The 17748-nt window shown below is 37.4% G+C and overlaps 1 protein-coding gene across 4 annotated transcripts in view; it reads left to right on the forward strand.

Moving 5' to 3' along the window:
* Window positions 1-17748, forward strand: part of OLFM3 (olfactomedin 3) — a 49126-nt gene that overhangs the window by 17515 nt on the left and 13863 nt on the right. The window contains exon 1 of one of the 4 annotated variants that reach the window (XM_021404571.1): window positions 13685-13976. The exons of the other annotated variants lie outside the window; for them this stretch is intronic. Within the exon in view, the coding sequence (XP_021260246.1) occupies window positions 13848-13976 (129 nt within the window). The 5' untranslated portion in view covers window positions 13685-13847. Of the gene's footprint in view, window positions 1-13684; window positions 13977-17748 lie in introns of those variants that run through there. 4 annotated transcript variants of the gene reach the window in all.

Below are 17748 nucleotides of genomic sequence, written 5' to 3' on the forward strand. Positions count from 1 at the left end.
AAAGGAGAGAATGCTGTTTGAGTGTCTGACTTCAAATGATGAGAGATCTCAGCAATGTATATTCCTTTATCAATGGGAGGAAACAGGGAATGGTGCAGAGCTATTTGGTTTTTCATTTCTTCCTATTTCTGTTCTTATGCTATCTCTTTCTGCTAAAGGAATAATATAGAAAAGAAATGTTTTTAAAAGGAAATGGGAGGGATCCTTCCTTTGTTCACTGTGACACTTCCTTGGCATTTATTTTCTCTCAGTTTGGCAAAACTACATTGCAGCTGTAAGTGTTATTTAGTCCATTATGAACTGTGCATGTAGTATTTTTAGATTTGATGCTGTTGAGTCTCCTCTGTTTTAGTAGTTATTTCTAATTCACATGAGTTACATGAATCTGAGACCTCTATTAACCTTCATTACACTATCTCTGCAGTTCACAGCCTGAGCACACAAGCAAACACAAAAAAAGATACACAAGATCCAAAGAGTCTTAAAAAGAATCAAGATATATCAAACAACTAGTTTGAAGAAAAGCCAAGAGGCACGGCCGGCTTACGTGTAGTAAGGAAGCAGAATTCTTCTATTTGTCTTTTTAGCAGATCAGAAACTAGACTTCAGTTTCTGACTTTTGTATCTTGTTTTCTTGTCATGTTTATCAGAAGAGCACGCTTTCAGTCACTCTGCTGCACTTAAAGAGTAAAGCTGACTTCAATAGTATGCATTTTGGGGGAATTTTTTTTCCCCTTCCCTCTCATATTAAAAGAAAAAAAGCTTCTCAAGTACCTCAGATTTCTTTTTAATCTTTCCAGTTCAGTCCCTCCCCCCAAAAGCAGATTTTGCTAACTTTATCTGCATCCAAACTATCAACAGAATCACAGAAAATAAACCCAGTGAAGCTCAAAGATTCGTTTAATCTGGTTTTGAAAATGTGATTTAACATATTTGTATCACTCTGATCAACTGTTAATTTAACAGGTGCTCAAGCACATCTACTGTTGAAGACGACAATTTCTCTAAGCAGCATATCCCAGTTCTTGGGTATCTTCAGTTTGAATTTATTTTTATTAATTTGTTTAGGAAAATGCACAGATGATGCAATGCTATTTCTGTTTTTACAAACACACACAAAAAAAAGGAAGCACATTTTCTTATAAACTCTGACCCCTGCATCATCCTAGAAACATGGCTGAAATGAATTACCTGTATCTGCTTTATGCTGAAAAGGTCATAAGACCATTTTCTTATACTGGAAATAAACCAGTTTCACTCAAATTAAGAAAGAATTACATCATACAGCTCTTTCCTTTTGCTCTAAAGTCTCTAAAATAACCTTACTGAATTTATCATTCAAGAGTTAGATTTGTAAATCATAACTTGAAACTATGCATTGAGGTACCTGCTGGAATGTGCCAGGGGGAATGAGCAGATCTAAAATACTGTGCTATGGAAAAGAGAGGAAAAACAGTGATACAGTCAGTGTGTGGTAAGTGGTGTAAACTGTGTGGCCTGACATTCAAGAACTTCACTCTGAACACACATAAGTGGCATTCTCTATGCTCCCTTTAGGAGCTGGATTAATTCCAGATCATTAATTTCTTCATTAGTGTTACTACAAATACAAAAAAATATATATAAACCTTATACTGCATTTAAAATAAAATCATAGTACAAAACAGGGACTTTCCTGCAGGACAGGACACATGTGACCAGAGAGGTTTACCTCAGTGCTTCTGGTTCAGGAACCAAACAGGAGTATGTATCTTTAAAGTCAATGATAATTGATATTGACATTGAAGTACCAATGTATTAAGTGATAACAACGGTGTCTTATATTTTTAGAAATTTTTATATTTCACAAAACTCTTTTAAAAGGTTGTTATACAATTTCAAAACAGGCTTTCTGCCGTAATTTCATTCATGAAATACAATAAAATTGTAGTAAGAAAAATCTCTCCAGTTGCTCGTTGGAGTAATAGAGGTTTAACTGGGTACTACTCATAGGAAATTTTATTCATATTTGAATTTCTTTATGCTTCAATTAAACTAAATTAGATTTGGGTAGTGTAATTTACACATGGAATAGAAAATATCAAAAAGCATCACTGTACACAAGATTTTTAGTAACGTGCAAACTCCTTTACTATTTCTAAGGAACTCAGAAGAAAGAGTAGCACAGCACTCCTTCTCTTTCTAAACTGCATTTCAGCACTAGAACCTGTCATTTTTTGCTGCAATTTCCTAAAGATTAAAGGTTTGTTTTTCAGGAACTACTGACACGTATCCAGTAAAAGACTGGAGGACTAACATGACCATTAATCTCCTGCACTACTGAAATCTTGGCGTTGCCAGGAGAACCTGCTCATCCTAACATAAACCAAAGCTGACTGAAGCCTACAATGCCAACAAGTGATCATCTCAGAGGTCCAGGATGACAGTGAGCGAGAGAGCCACATTATGTAGCCTAGGGATCTTTTCATACTGACGCACAGTTTTTGAGCCAGCTCAGGACAGCTTGAGAGCCCCAATGCATCCTAACAGAAACCAGAAAGTGTCTGTTTCATGAATTATGTCAGCCTTAGTTCTTACTCTTCTGTTTCATTCTCTCTCAATGTGAAAGAGCTCCATTTTCAGCTACAGTAATTTTCTTCTGATAGACTGTTAATATATTACCTAGTGGGAATATTATACTAGATTGAGGAAAAATCTTATTTTAAAGGGTCACTATAATAAGGAGCAAAGAACATTATCTCATTTGGCTTTCCATAATTATGTTCCACTGATTGCTGTAAGCTCATATTCCTACTGCTTCTCATTTCTTTACCTTGACTGCCTCTAGTTGAAAAGAATTATCCATTAAATCTCAGGTTATTCTGTTACTACATAAATTTATTTCCATTTTAATATGCTATTTTTATAGGGATAATCCTGTTTCCCTCCTTCTTCCCTAGTTTTTCTTGTAATCTTGTAAATCTTAGCCTATGTAGTATTCTTTCTTTTTTTTCCCCCCACTTCTACAATAGATTTCAGGCTGTGTCACAAACCCAAATAAATTACAGCACAAATACAGATTGTGAATTGTCTTAGACTACTCATAATTACTAAATACTGACTTTGTGTGTTAATGTAACTGTCTGTACAGAATGCTGGAAGGCTTTTATCCTAATAGTTACATTCATAATGCATAAAACAGGATACTGTGTTATAGTTGCATTTCAGTTCATATGCCCTTGGCATAACTAATGGCTGTAAGTAACAAGGAATTTATCATCTGTCCTCCAACATCTGATAAGCCTTATTCTCCTTGAGGGATACTTTTCCAAGACACTGATCTTCGCAACTGTCAGTCCTTTCAGCTTCTATTTTATTTTTAAAGGGTCTGTGTGGTCATTTCAGCCAATTTTCTCCAGACTGTCTCAGTGATGGGTAATATGTTTGATTATCTTCTCTACAGTTATCTAATATTTAAAATTGGAAATTCTCCACCTCTAGACTGCAGGACCAGTTTTATCTCCTCTTCCGGTTAGCGAACTCCTGAAAAATAGTTTCATCTAATGAAGAAGTACTTGCATTTTGTGCCTTGAAACAATGTTGTTTCCAATTAATTACATAAGGAAAAATGAAGCATCTTGTGAAGTAAGCATTAGACTATGAAGTCAGAAAGCCTGCGCTGCTAAGCCAGATTGGTCTTTGGGGAAATAGGATATTTTCACCCTACTAAAAAGCCACTTTAATTACATTCTCATGACTGCCAAGCAAGCTGCACTAAAGACTCCATTCACTCTCTCCTGAATGCATACTTAATGCATCTGACTTCTAATACCCCACTTCTGAGACAAATAAAGAAATTTATCCATTCTTGTGATTCATCTCTTCAAGCTCTTGATTTCCAAACTTCACTCCCATACTAGTTTCACTTGGCTCTAGCACCCTTACCAAGTCTAGGACAATATAAAATTGCAGTAACACAGGAACAATATCTTCTGAATTAATGCTATTTTAACCCACTAAAAGCAGTTTAAAATAGCCTTACTTTTACCATCATTTCATTTCCTGTACATTTCAAGTTAAATATATACACTGAGAAAGGATAGCTTCACACAAATGATCTTCATTACAATATCTTGTATTTCAGAGTAAGTATTTACAAATACAACATATTTAGTTTGTTTCTGGAAGTGACAATCATCTCAAGAGATTTAAAGCCATGAGATTTTACTGTATACACTTCAGAATTTGTAGTAGTAATGAAAGTCATCAAGAAACACTGTTTGGGATACTGTTTTATGGTGTGCTATCAGTTCTTCTTACTGCACAGTCCAAAATTAGCTTTATACAGGCAAAATTAGTTATACAGTTTTTCTCAAGGAACTATTAGGAAAGTCCATATTAGGATGGACTTCAGCAAATCTAAGTCTACACTTTCTTAATGCAGATGGAAAATCTGGAGCCAGGTCTGAATTTTCAGAGATCTGAAGAGAGATCTAGATCTGGGAATCTGATTCTGAAATCAATTCTTCTAAACACAAACTGCAGGACAGAAATCTAATTTATGTTACAGGAGTGTTCTATGTCCATGTATAAAAATAAGCTCAAAATTTGCACAAGGTCATCATATCATTTATTAAATCTACTGATAAGAGTTAGAGAAAGCAATTTGCTAAGGGAAGAATCTGGCAATTTATACTGCTTAAGAAACCATAACCGTGAGTTCTGAAGAAACAAAAACCACGCTGCAATCAACTTCTGAACAGCTCAAATATGTATCTTAAGAATAAATAAACTACAAATGTTTTGCCAGCAGCAAAACATTCAGTTAGATTTCAGGATAAAACAAGGTCGCTTGAATGTTGCCAGCAAGCGAGTTTTTGTGCTCTGCTTTCCCAGGCTCTAACCCATTCCCATAGGCTCACTTTTGCATTTATAGCATGGCTACATCCAGTATCCTGTTACATAATGAACTAAGTATTTTTCAAGTCTCTACCAATTTTTCAAAAGAACTGAACTGTCTAAACTGTTTTTTATTCTAATCTCTTTGAAAGGAGAATTTGTTTTTCAGCCCAGAATATCCATTCATATTACCAATAAACCTCTGAATATATATGCAATGAGCTGATTTGAAAGCTTTCTGCTGATCTAAAAGTCATCTGTAACCTACGGTCTGGTTTCTTTAACATACGAACAATTAATTAAAAGGTAGCATTCCAAAGTGCTTCTTCTTGTATCAACCTCATTTAACAAGATCTCCACTGATAGACTGTTTTAAACAAATCTCAAGCCACATTCTCTATGGTCAACTATCTCTTGAGAATTCACCACACACAATCTCGTATTCCACCCGTACTGGTTTCTGACAATCTCCACTAGTTTTTCTTGTAGCCAGTTTTGTTTTAACAACTGTAACTCCTCATCCATTCTCACATCTGTGTGTATGGCATTTACCAACATCACTTTGTTCTTTCAGTTCCCCTTGACTGGAAGAAATTCAAATAGAGCAGACTGGCTTCTGTGTCACCATGATAACACAACTTTTTTTGTTTAGTAATCGTTAAGAGATTTATTATTACACATTTTTAAAATGATCTGTATATCCTTGCAAATTATATTTATTCTGCTCCTGAAATTCTATTTTTCTTGGCCTGATATACAGTCCTTACTTAATTACTTTGTTTGAATAGTAGAAATCATTTAACCAATTTCAATAGAATGTACTTTTGCATTTCCAAATAGTTCAGCTTTGTCCTTCTCTATATTCCAAAGTTTCTGTATTCTTTAGAAAGTGACTAACATTATTCAATAAGATTTTTTTTTCCAGACTTCACATTGGTGGAGAATACTGTTGAGGAGAGAAATGACAGAACATTTTTAGATGAAATAATGGAGATGACACCAACTGTGGTCTACTTATAGCTATTCTGTAAAGAAAAATATCACTACATATAGCAACCATGTAGTGATTATCCTTTTTTAATGCAACTCTTAGAAGATGTGATATTTAGAGAAGAGACTGGTGTGTATTTTCTGAATGCACCACTTCAGGACTTTGTAGGCTGTCTTGTATGCATTTTTTTCAGACCAGAATTTTAATTTTTTAATGGCTGAACACAATGAAATTCTGCCGAATGTCACACTGAATGACAGTGTTCTGAAGGATTCTGATTAGTCCTTCAGACAGCATAAATTAATATCTTTTCACTTCTGCTAAATTACCTAAGCCGAGTTACTCTGTGTTCCATAGCAAGGGATCTCAGCTTCTCAGCATCCTCTATTAAGAAGCAACATTCATCACAGGGTCATGGAAGACAGTCTGCCTTCTGATTCTGCTTTTAAATATCAAGCTGATGATTACTTTGCAAACATGTACTGCAATTCTGAAGCAGCCTATTTTCCAAGTACCACTGCTGAAGTGGATTACTTGCATTTTGTGACTTCAAAGAACGTACTCGAAACCCACTACAGTCATGATTAAGGAACAGCAGCGAGCACTGCTCTGGCTTCCACACTGTAGCTTTACTGTGACTACAGCCGTAACAGTACAATAAACACGGGAGAGTTTGTGAAGAGATCTAGTGTCAAGGCCAAATACAAGGTGCTGTACTTAGGCCAGGGCAATTCTGGGTATTTATACAGACTGGGAGAAGCTCTCCTTGAGAGCAGTCCTGTGGAGAAGGACTGCAGGGTCCTTCTGGATGAGAAGCTGGACATGAGCCAGCAGTGTGTGCTTGCAGCCTGGAAGGCCAACTGTGTTCTGGGCTGCATTAAAAGAGGAGTAGCCAACAGGGAGAGGGAGGTGATTGACCCCCTCTACTTGGCTCTTGTGAGGCCCCATCTGGAGTACTGCGTCCAGGCCTGGGGGCCCCAGCACAAGAAAGACACAGAGCTCTTGGAACAAGTCCAGAGGAGGGCCACCAAGATGATCAGAGGGCTGGAGCACCTCTCCTATGAAGAGAGGTTGAGGGAACTGGACTTGTCTAGCTTGGAGAAGAGAAGGCTCCAGGGAGACCTCATTGTGGCCTCCCAGTACTTGAAGGGAGCACATAAACAGGAGGGAGTACGACTGTTTACATGGGTGGATAGTGATAGGACAAGAGGGAATGGTTTTAAACTGAGATGGGGAGATGTAGATTAGATATTAGGAGGAAGTTTTTCACTCAGAGGGTGATGATGCACTGAAACAGGTTGCCCAGGTTGGTTGTGGATGCCCCGTCCCTGGAGGCATTCAAGGCCAGGCTGGATGTGGATCTGGGCAGCCTGGTTTAGTGGTCGGCAGCCCTGCACACAGCAGGGGGGTTGAGACTTGATGATTTTTGAGGTCCTTTTCAACCCAGGGCATTGTATGATTCTAGATACTACTTCATTCTGGTGAACTGCAGCACCACCAGCAGCTATTATTGTTATACTTCTGACTACCTAAAGCTTTCTTTTTTCTTTTGGGGAGGATCAAGAACTCAGTTATTGTATTTTGGTTGCTGACATCTGTCCACTTCAAGACAAAGAAGTGGACAGCTATTCAACCACTTTACAGCACTGAAGAGCATTAGGCCATTACCAATCCAGAATATTCTTAATTCATCATACTACAGATTTAAAAATGTGCATATCAGTAACTTTCTCTACTGAGTCTCCCTTTAACTCATCTCACAGAATAACTCACCTCTTAGTACACTGATCAATGAATCAGAAATCTCATTGTCCAGAGGTAGAGCTTAATAAAGTAATTTATCCAAGACAAAAAATTGTCACATCTCTTGGGCAAATCATGCAATTGACACTTCACCAATCACTGATTGTGTTTAGTTGACTATAATGAGCAAAAGCCATTTGCAAAGTGACTGCCATTTAATTAATTTACTCCAGATCTGAAATGTACCGCAGTTTAAAAGTCCATATCCTTCCATGAAAACACAGCATGAATTCAAGCTAGGTTTTGCTGAAGTTCCTTTCAGGAAATGGCTTATATTATCTGTAAAATATGCAAGTGGTAGTAAAAGAAGCACAGCTCCCAGTGAAGATAATTTAGAAAAAAATATATTATTAACACCCTCCAGCCTGAAATGGTCATCCATTGCATCAAATTTTAAATCTGCAGAAGTCTGTTCCTAAATAGTCTAAAATAGGAGAAAAGATGCAACAGCTAGTTAATGATTTTATTAATATTATTTCTATTTACAAAGTCAATGTCTTTAAAATTATCTGTCACTGTTTATGTGTTGTGCAACTTTTCTTGTTATTACTGACTGCTGACTTAAGGAATGCACTAATATCTCTGATTTCTTTGCTCCTGTAACTCCTTCCCTTCTCTACCTGCAAGAAACCCTGTAAGAAATAAGAACACAGAGAGCAAAAGATTCCATACAGAAAGCACATTTTTAAGTTAGAGAAAGTACTTTCACCTTTTTTTGTTCCCCTACATAATGTTTGATTAAAGAAGAAAACACCTACTTCTTGCAAACAGTCCAATGACATTCATCTAGTCTGAAAATGACAAATATCATCATCCCAAAGCACTGGCTGAGGTGGGCTCTCTCTGGAATCACTCATCTTCTTTTTTGTGGTAGACTGTGGTATGTTCATAAGAAAACAAATAATAATTTGCTAGTACATAAAAAGTGAAAAGTCAGAAATGCAGTTTCTTCAGGTTTCCACTTCCCACTCAATCTCTGCAATATTTTCTTCAGTCTCTCCCTATTTCTGTTGCATGATCTCCTTTTACAGAGAATGTAAATCATTTTATCCTAGTTATAAATCTAAAACTGATTTCCAAGGCTAACAGTGATGGATGATGGCATTTTGTTATTGCTATTTAATTGCTTCAACAGCAGTGCTTTGATAAATTGTGTAAGATATATATATATTTTTTTCCAGTTTCATCTTAATAGCCATTACATGAAAGTAAAGGGGTTTAACCCCTTGGTGCCTTTAAAAAGTGATTTTGTAGTCAGTAACGTATTTAATGCCAGAAAAGATAAACCTTGTCAAACTAGATAGTTGTAATTACTTCTGTGTTACACCTCATACACTGCAGAATGGCAAATCAGTCCCCTTTACCAGAAAAGTACCTTACCCACAACTTGTAATGTACACATGGTTTTTTAATTGCCTTAACATTGGTATCTATTCCTTCTTCTTATCTGTCCTTCTTTGCAGTTAAACTATTCTCATATTCCGAATATTGATAACCCTGCAAGACACAGGATTACTGAAGCTTTAAACATTTGCCATTTGATCCCCTAGCCACTTCAACCTTGGCTTTCAGGAAACAGGGCCAGCTCCCTGTAAGCACTGGCTGCCCGTCCTCAAGACGGTTGTTAGACCGACCACTTTCACAGGGTGTGGATGGGCTGCTGTTCTCAGTAAATACCTCATCTCTGTTTTCTGACACACAGTTGCATTCAGAGTCACCCAAAACACTGACTTCATTAAATTACAACAAATCCACTGATTTTCACGGCTCTAGCCCATCTCCAGGATCATATGCTCTACCTTCACAGTGAATTTCAGCTTCTGAATACCCGAGAACCAAGTTTCTTTTAAAATTTACCCTAAGGAAATGCCAGCTACCTCAGCTGCGTACAGCACTGAGGTTTGTTCATTCTCTGAATAGAATTATATGTATTTTGATAATTGGAAAAAAAATTACAAGTGATCAAAAGCATTAAGCATGAGGATTATCACAGGAGGGATTATACGTAAATCTTTATATGCAACCCCCAACAAAAGAACATGGAATCTGCAGTATCATGTCAAGCCCGAGCAATGCCAGGCTCAGAAGCATATGGCATTGTACCGGCTCGTTCTGCGGCTCTTTGTGTCAAGAGAAGGCACCCTGAGGTTCTCCAAAGCCTGCAGAATATCAGCTTCTGCTGAGAGGAAAAGGACTCTCCGCAGAATTTTTCATCATCCTCTAAGCAGATGTTTCTTTGCATTTTAGAAAAAAAAAAAATTAAGTGAGCATGAATAAACTAGATCACCCAGAGAAATAAAGAGAACAGAAAAGAGTGATTCTGCTGAATTCTTTTTCTCCCTTTAGCGCCATTATTATATTGCACATCTGAGGGGAAAGCTTATAAGATAGTACTGAATACAACATAAATGTTACTGACAATTTAGATAGCAAGAATTCAACTGGGAAAAAAAACCAACTACCTTTTATTTTCACTTCAACTAGTCCTTCCTGCACTTTTTGCCCACCTCTTTCAATTAACTGCCAGCTTTCCTAAGGCACACTGCTCTGCTCAGCCTCCTCCTCGTTTCCAGCAATTCACATCACGAACTACACCCACTTACATGAAAATGCTAAGAACTTCTTCCATCATTCAAAGGGAGTAAGAGATACCCTAAAGCCAGGAAAAAAAAACAAGCAGATAACCAAGGCCATTTCAGAAAGATCCTCACCTTGAGAGCATGGGCAAGGACAGAACAGACTTGTAGTAAGACTTCACTTGACACACATACCATCAGTGGAGATGCCTGACTGGGAAATGTCACTACACATGCAAAGGCGAGGCTGGTGAAAGGATATTAACCTAAAGGACACTTGCCTCTCCATCTGCTTGAAGAACCTGGCTATAACCACTCACAAGTGATGCTGCAAAGCCAGAGGTTTGTCTTAAACAAGAATGTAGCGTTAGATGAAACAGCTTGAGACTTCTCAGGGTTTCTAAATTCAGAGAACTGGAATTGAATAGAAAGGGCAAAGGCACTTTCACAGAGCTGAAGATGGACGAAGAATTTTAATTGCTGTTCACATTCCGAGAACTTTGGCTTATACACACATTCATCTTACCTGAAAAACCAACAGCGCCCAGGAACATGACTTTTGTAGTGACATTTTCTGAATTCAGGATACTACTGAGTCACTGTTAGAATATATGATGTGAAGATGAAGAAACTAAACACTACAGAAGACCACAGTATGAAGGGAAGCTTTGATGTCTGTGCACAAGCTTACTCTGTAAACCTAACTTGTCAAAGTACTAACTTACTGAGGTTTAAGGTTACTGACTGCTCTTCTTCAAAAGAAGTTAAGACATCTGAGACACGCATGTGCAAACACTTTGATCTTTCTGCATAAAACACAAGGTTTCAGGCAAAGTATTTATGTAGAAATTAATATTTATTTTCCTACCAAATGAAACTACTTTGTATAGAATTTACCCATGAACATGATTTTGAATTCTATGAACTATTTTGGAGTAGGCTTTTTTTTTTTTTTAAACACACAGTTCTGAGCTGGTCATATTTCCAACTCCAATCTAGAAGAGAATAACTCCTCAGTTATTCCATGGTTTCTGAAAAGATCTCTTTATATATGATTTCAGGTATGTTTCTCACTAAGACTTTCTGATACTTGCCTGCTATTTTTTTTACTTTTCCAAATATTTATGGCAAAATAGAGCTAAAATGATTTCAAAGCTTTAGATCCTTGTCAGAAAGGTGGTGTTTTTTTTTTTTAAAGACAGTCATGCAATTCTAATTAGAACGATAATAAAATACAGTTCTAGTTAGCCTTTCCTCTGTTCAGGAAATAGATGTTTCCAGAGACATCATTCCCACAGATAGGTTCCCTCGCAGTACTGCTCTGAAGCAGCAGTTGTTTGACAAATGGGTGCATGAATGCACCGATCCAGGCTGGATGTGGCTCTGGACAGCCTGGTCTAGTGGTTGGCAACCCTGCACTCAGCAGGGGGGTTGAAACTCAATGATCTTTGAGGTCCTTTTCAACCCAGGTCATTCTATGATTCTATGAAATGAGAACTATTAAGCACGTTGAAGAGTGTACTGCACAAGTCAAGTCCATGTCTAGGAGAAAGGTATAGCCTGTATAAACAAACCCAAGCTTAGCACTCAATTTGCAGCAGTATGGGACACAGTCACCAAATATTTAAGGTCCTAAAATGGTATTTTTGCAGCTTTCCAGTGTAAGCTACCCTAACATCAATCCCTGGGCTAACGTTGCTTTAGCAGACTCACATCTCTCTCTACAATCTGCAATTGTGTCACTGCACTGCAGTGCAGATGTGCTTTAAAGCCCTTATGCACTTATAGCAGATCTAACTTCAGCACCATGGGAATCCAGATATCACTTGTATGGTAATCTGTAATTAGAAGCAGCCATGAAATCTGGAGGAGCATCTCTTGCTGCGCTATCTTTAAAGACGTATCTAGGAGCAATATCGTCAATCACATGTCAGCAGGTTTTCAGTTCAATGAGTAAACTGATTTTTGCTGTCGTGTCTATGTTTATTTAGGGAAACTAGCAAAAGCTTATTTTTCTGTGCAGCATCTGTATAAAGCAAATAAACTCATTCTTTCAGATTTCAAACATACCTCTTCAGTGAGTTATGGTTTTTTGAGTATCTAAAACATTTAGCTGCTCACCTAACTGTGTAACTCCCAGGAAATATTACATTTTGGGATGCAGAGAATTTCACTGTGTATTCTGTTACTGAATCTTTGTGCTTGAGGAACCCTTATAAAATTACATGGCAGTCTCCAATGTGATCTCCTATTTCTTTTTCTAAAAACTAGTTTTCTGTATGTTGTCAATAAATGACAGTAATGAAGTTATTCCAAATGAATGTTGGAAAAGTTTAGCCTACATTTGGTGCACAAGCTCTGAGTGTCAGCAAAACTGTTTGCAGGACTATAGTAAGTTTAAAAAATGCGTCTGTGATTGCACTCTCTTAGAAAGAGGCAACCCTTTCAATTTCATTATGGGTTTCCTTTGTGCACACAATCCGAACTCAGAAACACACGAAATCCATGATTACTTCTGGGAGCAAATACCGTATTCTGTCTCTGCAAATTTTTAAGCAAGTTCTGTCCAAAATAACTGCCATTAGAAATCCTTGTTCAGTGTTTCTCCTTTTAAAAATAATTCTTAAAAAAATTGTAACTGCCCCAACAGCACAATGATTTAGAATTTCTGCACTCTTTTTCTCTGTGCTTTTTTCCCTACAAAGTTTTTGAAAAAGATAAATTGCTATTGGCCACGGAGATCATTCTACAGCGCTAGAGAACAGTGGATTTAACAGCAGATTAGAGCCAAAAGAAGCCTCCAAATGCTATACGAGCAACCCACAGTTTGTTTTCTGTTCCTACCCAAATGGCAATTAAGACATATGGAGCCTACCAGCCCTGTAATGCAGTAATTCGCAGTAGAGTAACACATACACTAACAGAAACACTGAGTAATATGAACCTTTACTACTTCAATGCTCTTTTATGAACAACAATTATCTTAGTAACAATCTTTTCAAATTATAACGTCACTGATGTTTGAAATTTATGTGAGATCAACAAATCAAGGAATATTTGGAAAGGTTTCTGAGAATACTTTTGTGTTTCCATGGGCAGGCAGACAGCTCTCATCCTTCTTCTGTCTGGGACATGTATAGCTCCTGTATCAGATTCTGAAATATTCCTGAGTATATTTCTGCCACAGCAGTAATGGGAAGTGGGGATTATGTTTTATGATTATGCTTTTGAATTTTGAATAGGGATACATACAATTCTGCAAGGACTTAATCAGTTAAGTGCTAATTGACTTTCTAGCACCTATAAAGAGCTAATTCACCCATCCCATCTCCCACTCTAAACTGCAATGACTATTACGGGGACAGCTGATTAAATGGACAGCACAAAATCAGTATTGTAGTCAAAAGTAGTAAATAAATAATCATAGAGTATTTGTTAGTGAGAGCAAATCAGGATCTGAGTTTCTAATTGATAATTCAGTCTGGGTTCCTAGCTCTCCATTCACGCTGTGGCTGCTGTGTGCTGCAGTCCCGCCTCTTACTGCCAGCCTGCACTGGGATGATAATCAGTCACTATGAAAACTCATTAGCTCCACAGCAATGAGTCCTCCACTGCTGAAGCTTGGTGCTGTTCTTAGTACCATGGCAATGATCTCTAACTGGATGTCCCAAACTCTCCCATCTCTGGTAGGACTACATACCACCAGACTATCCACTTCAGATACTCTAGTAAGTAGCTGTGATGTGTTGCAAGCCATCTTAATGCTGAACTAGAATTCAAGTGCTAGCAAAAGCTTTACTCTGTTGCCTCTTTGTAAATCTTTTTAATACTAACCTTACTATCATCACTTAATGCATGCTACTCTTTGGGCATCATAAATCTTCACATCGGTGGGCATGTTGTGGTCTTACTATGGAAAAAGAGATTTTAAAGCAACATCCTTAAATATTTACGAAGAAATGTTTTCATCTTGAGGGTGGAATGCTAAAAATAGAACAGCAGTGTCATTTTATTTGCCTAGACATTTTCCTTTGTTTACTGCTCCAGAAAAATGTAGTGCATTATTAAGGAAAACAGATTTCAGGCAGCAGATTTCTTGTTAATTTTTGTCTGAATACTGCTATATATTAGCTATTCACTACAATATGCAAGGAGTCTGACTCTTTCTTATTTTTCCTTATTGGAGCACAGTCAGAAAACTAAATAGCTGTTAGAAACAAAACAGAATCTTGTACTAGGAGGCTGGGTATCAGAAATTTAGAAAGGCAAGTTACAAATGACACAAATACCAGTTTGTGTGGTTGATGGTCTTATACAGCAGCATCTGTTAGAGACCACATACAGAAAACCTGTGATTAGCTATTCATGAAAACTGTAAAAATTAAGCATTTAATTGGACAGCAGGGAACATCATACTGGTACTCATAAGTTAAACTGGAACATAATTTTTCCAAATGTGTTTCCAGACCACTATATTTTAACTGTAATCAGATGTTTATATAACAGTGGGTTATGTAAAATGTAAATTTCACTATTTGTACAGAAGATTACTATGCTCAGATCTTAATTTTTTAGTTCTAAACAAAAATGATATATTTACTAATCAATGTTTAATTGAACATATATTTGCAGGGAAAGTATTACTGCAGAAAGTCACTGCATCTGGGCTTTAAATGCTGCTACTTTAAACTTAATTACGTTTGTAAGAAACAATTCTGTTGTTTTAGAGCAGCACAAAGCTGAGCAGATGAGGAAAAACTCCACTGTATTTTCTTTCAGTGTAAATTATGCCCAGTGAACTACAGTACGGGTGGCAATATGATATAACAAGAAATAAAGTTAATCTAATTTAAATCCAAGTTTAAAGCTGCAACTGAGAAGGTAATTAGATTACCCTAGTTACAATATCATGTAGGCATATTTATACACATGCACATCTATCATCATATATACTGACATGTTCAGATTCCACGTAGTGCAAACTGTTGTGCTTCCCTTCGCTTCAAAAGAACACAAATTACACAAAGGCCTCCTAAGTGTTATTTCAGTGATGCACTTTGCACTCATTAAGTTGGAGTTACAGACACATTTCACATTTCAAGAGAATTAGTATGAGCTCCAGGACAGCCTGGGACACAATCACAAAATCCTGATTATCTGAGCTTGGCAACATCTGCCAAGTGGAAAAAATACCATCTTCAGTCAGGTGGGGTTTTGGCATAAAACCAAGCACCCCAGGTCTGTTACCTTTTCAGCAACTTCAGGTGTTGGCTGAGAGACTTTATGCCCCAGATGTTTGGCAGTGCTGTAGTCACCACTAACTGGTTCACCAAACTACTGTCATCCACTGCCAACTTCTCCAGTGACCAGAGCAGTGTAAGCAGTGCTCCAGAAGTCTTCTTCTAGGATATATAAAAAGCTCAGAAATGTCATACCTCATACCAGGAAAAAAAAAAAAGTAAAACCTCCTCATCTTCAGTAACATTTTCTCTCAACTGGAACCATCATACAGCAAGGCAGGGCTGGGGGAACAGGCCTCCTCGCCAGCAGTAGCCCCGTCCCAGGACGGAAGTCACAGGACAAATCGACAAATACTGTCTATATCTAAGCAACGACTTGAAGTATACATATACATGTTGCCATTTGTCCTTTCACTTGTAACAGTGGAGACACCTATAACAGTTCTATAATACCTACAAGTGCATGTGAAAAAAGTAAAGCTTTTTGAGGTAAGTGAAGTGATTGCACAGAACAGCAGCCTGCCAAGCCACATCAATGCAGTCTTAGTAGAAACTCCTCTGTTTCCTCCAGATTTCCAAGAACTACAATGACTTATTATCATTGCTGCTGTTTGCCAGTTGTTATTTCTTTCCTCGTTTGTTTTCTAAGGCCTGACAGCAGTAAGCCTGCATTTGAGGAGTAGATTCAGTAGCTATCCTCAGGTTTTGATGCCTGCTAGATTTTCCCTCATGTGGCACAGCGGTTTCCACTTAAGGTAGGGAGTAAAGGGCAAAGAGAAGAGAAATCACAAAGGAAAGAAAAAGCAAAGTGCCCCTACCCACACATGCTCATTTTTCCCTGTGATCGTATCACCCATCCTACTTAACAAAGGAACGCTAATGGCATAAATACAGGTAACGCAGACTACCATAAAGACTAAACTGGGGGTGTGACCTCAGCACTCATTTCTGCACAGTTAGTGCATCACAGCACACGCATACTGTGCCTGAAGGTCTTTTTCTGTGAGAATTTTTTTTTTTTTTTAAATCAAGACATGATCAGATTGAGTTAAACAATAATCTTTTTTCTTAGACAAACCAGACAGAGATGCATTACATCATTAGAATATATAAGTACCATTGACAACACAGCCTGAACTACAACTGCTTCAATACAGACTGTACATGATGCTGCTGTCTCATCCATTGTCCACTGTATAGAACTCATTCACTGATGCAGAAAACTGAATGCAGTAAAATCTAAATATAGATTTTAACACAGATATCATAAATATCACAATTTATGCACAAATCATACTGAGTATTCCTGTCCCAAAGGACTTATCACAAGCTCTAGGTTCCTGAACTTCAATAAAATCTTGCTCCTGCATGACCACGCTGTCTGGGCATCAGTTCTACACAGAAACATAGAAACCCACGGAGTGAACAGAGCTTATACTTTGCAAGGGTTACCATCTTTGATGGGCTTCAGTTGTTCCAGCCTGCAGTTTTAGTAGCCGCTCAGTACCATCTTAAACTACCTCTCCAGCTGTAAGTTTGTTTGACTCTTATTGTTGTACATGTGTTAAACTAAATTCCCTTTGCCCTAAAAATTAAGGCTATGAGTACACCACAGAAGTGGAATTATTTAGCACTGGATATGCATTTCTAGCAAATACTAAGGCAAGTTTAGATGTTCCCTATTTACATATCTACGTTATCATGCCTTCTTTTTCCTTGCAAAACAAAGGAACAATACAATTCTTAATTTTTCACTTAACTCTACAGTAGAAGAGGTCACTGCTATCTTCGGTGGCTTTCTCAGAAGACTCATTGTAGGGAAAAAAGTTTGCACTCTAACATTGAACTGATTCTCAGAAAAATATTGATACCTCCCCATCTAACTTCAGTCTACAGAGACATTGCACGTTTCCTGAGGTGAGGAGTTATGTAACTTACTCCTCACTATGCTTCAACAGAAGCTTGCCAGTTCTAATAATCACTCAATATGCTGATAATTAGTGCAATTTCATAGTATAATTAGTAATTGATTCCAACAATCTCCCGACTAGAAATATTTCAGTGCTATCCATTAGCAATTGTATTATAAAATTCAGTACTCAATACTGTATTATTAGGAAAAAATGATGCTTAATATTAATTTTAAAGTACAGATAGAAAAAAGACAAAGATATTTCTTATGTCCATTAGTTTTTATTTCCTCAACTGAGTTCAGTCATCTAATTACATTGCTTTGTCTCATTCCGATGCTGTAAGACTT

This window comes from Numida meleagris, chromosome 7 (assembly GCF_002078875.1).
Source record: "Numida meleagris isolate 19003 breed g44 Domestic line chromosome 7, NumMel1.0, whole genome shotgun sequence".
Lineage (NCBI taxonomy): Eukaryota > Metazoa > Chordata > Aves > Galliformes > Numididae > Numida > Numida meleagris.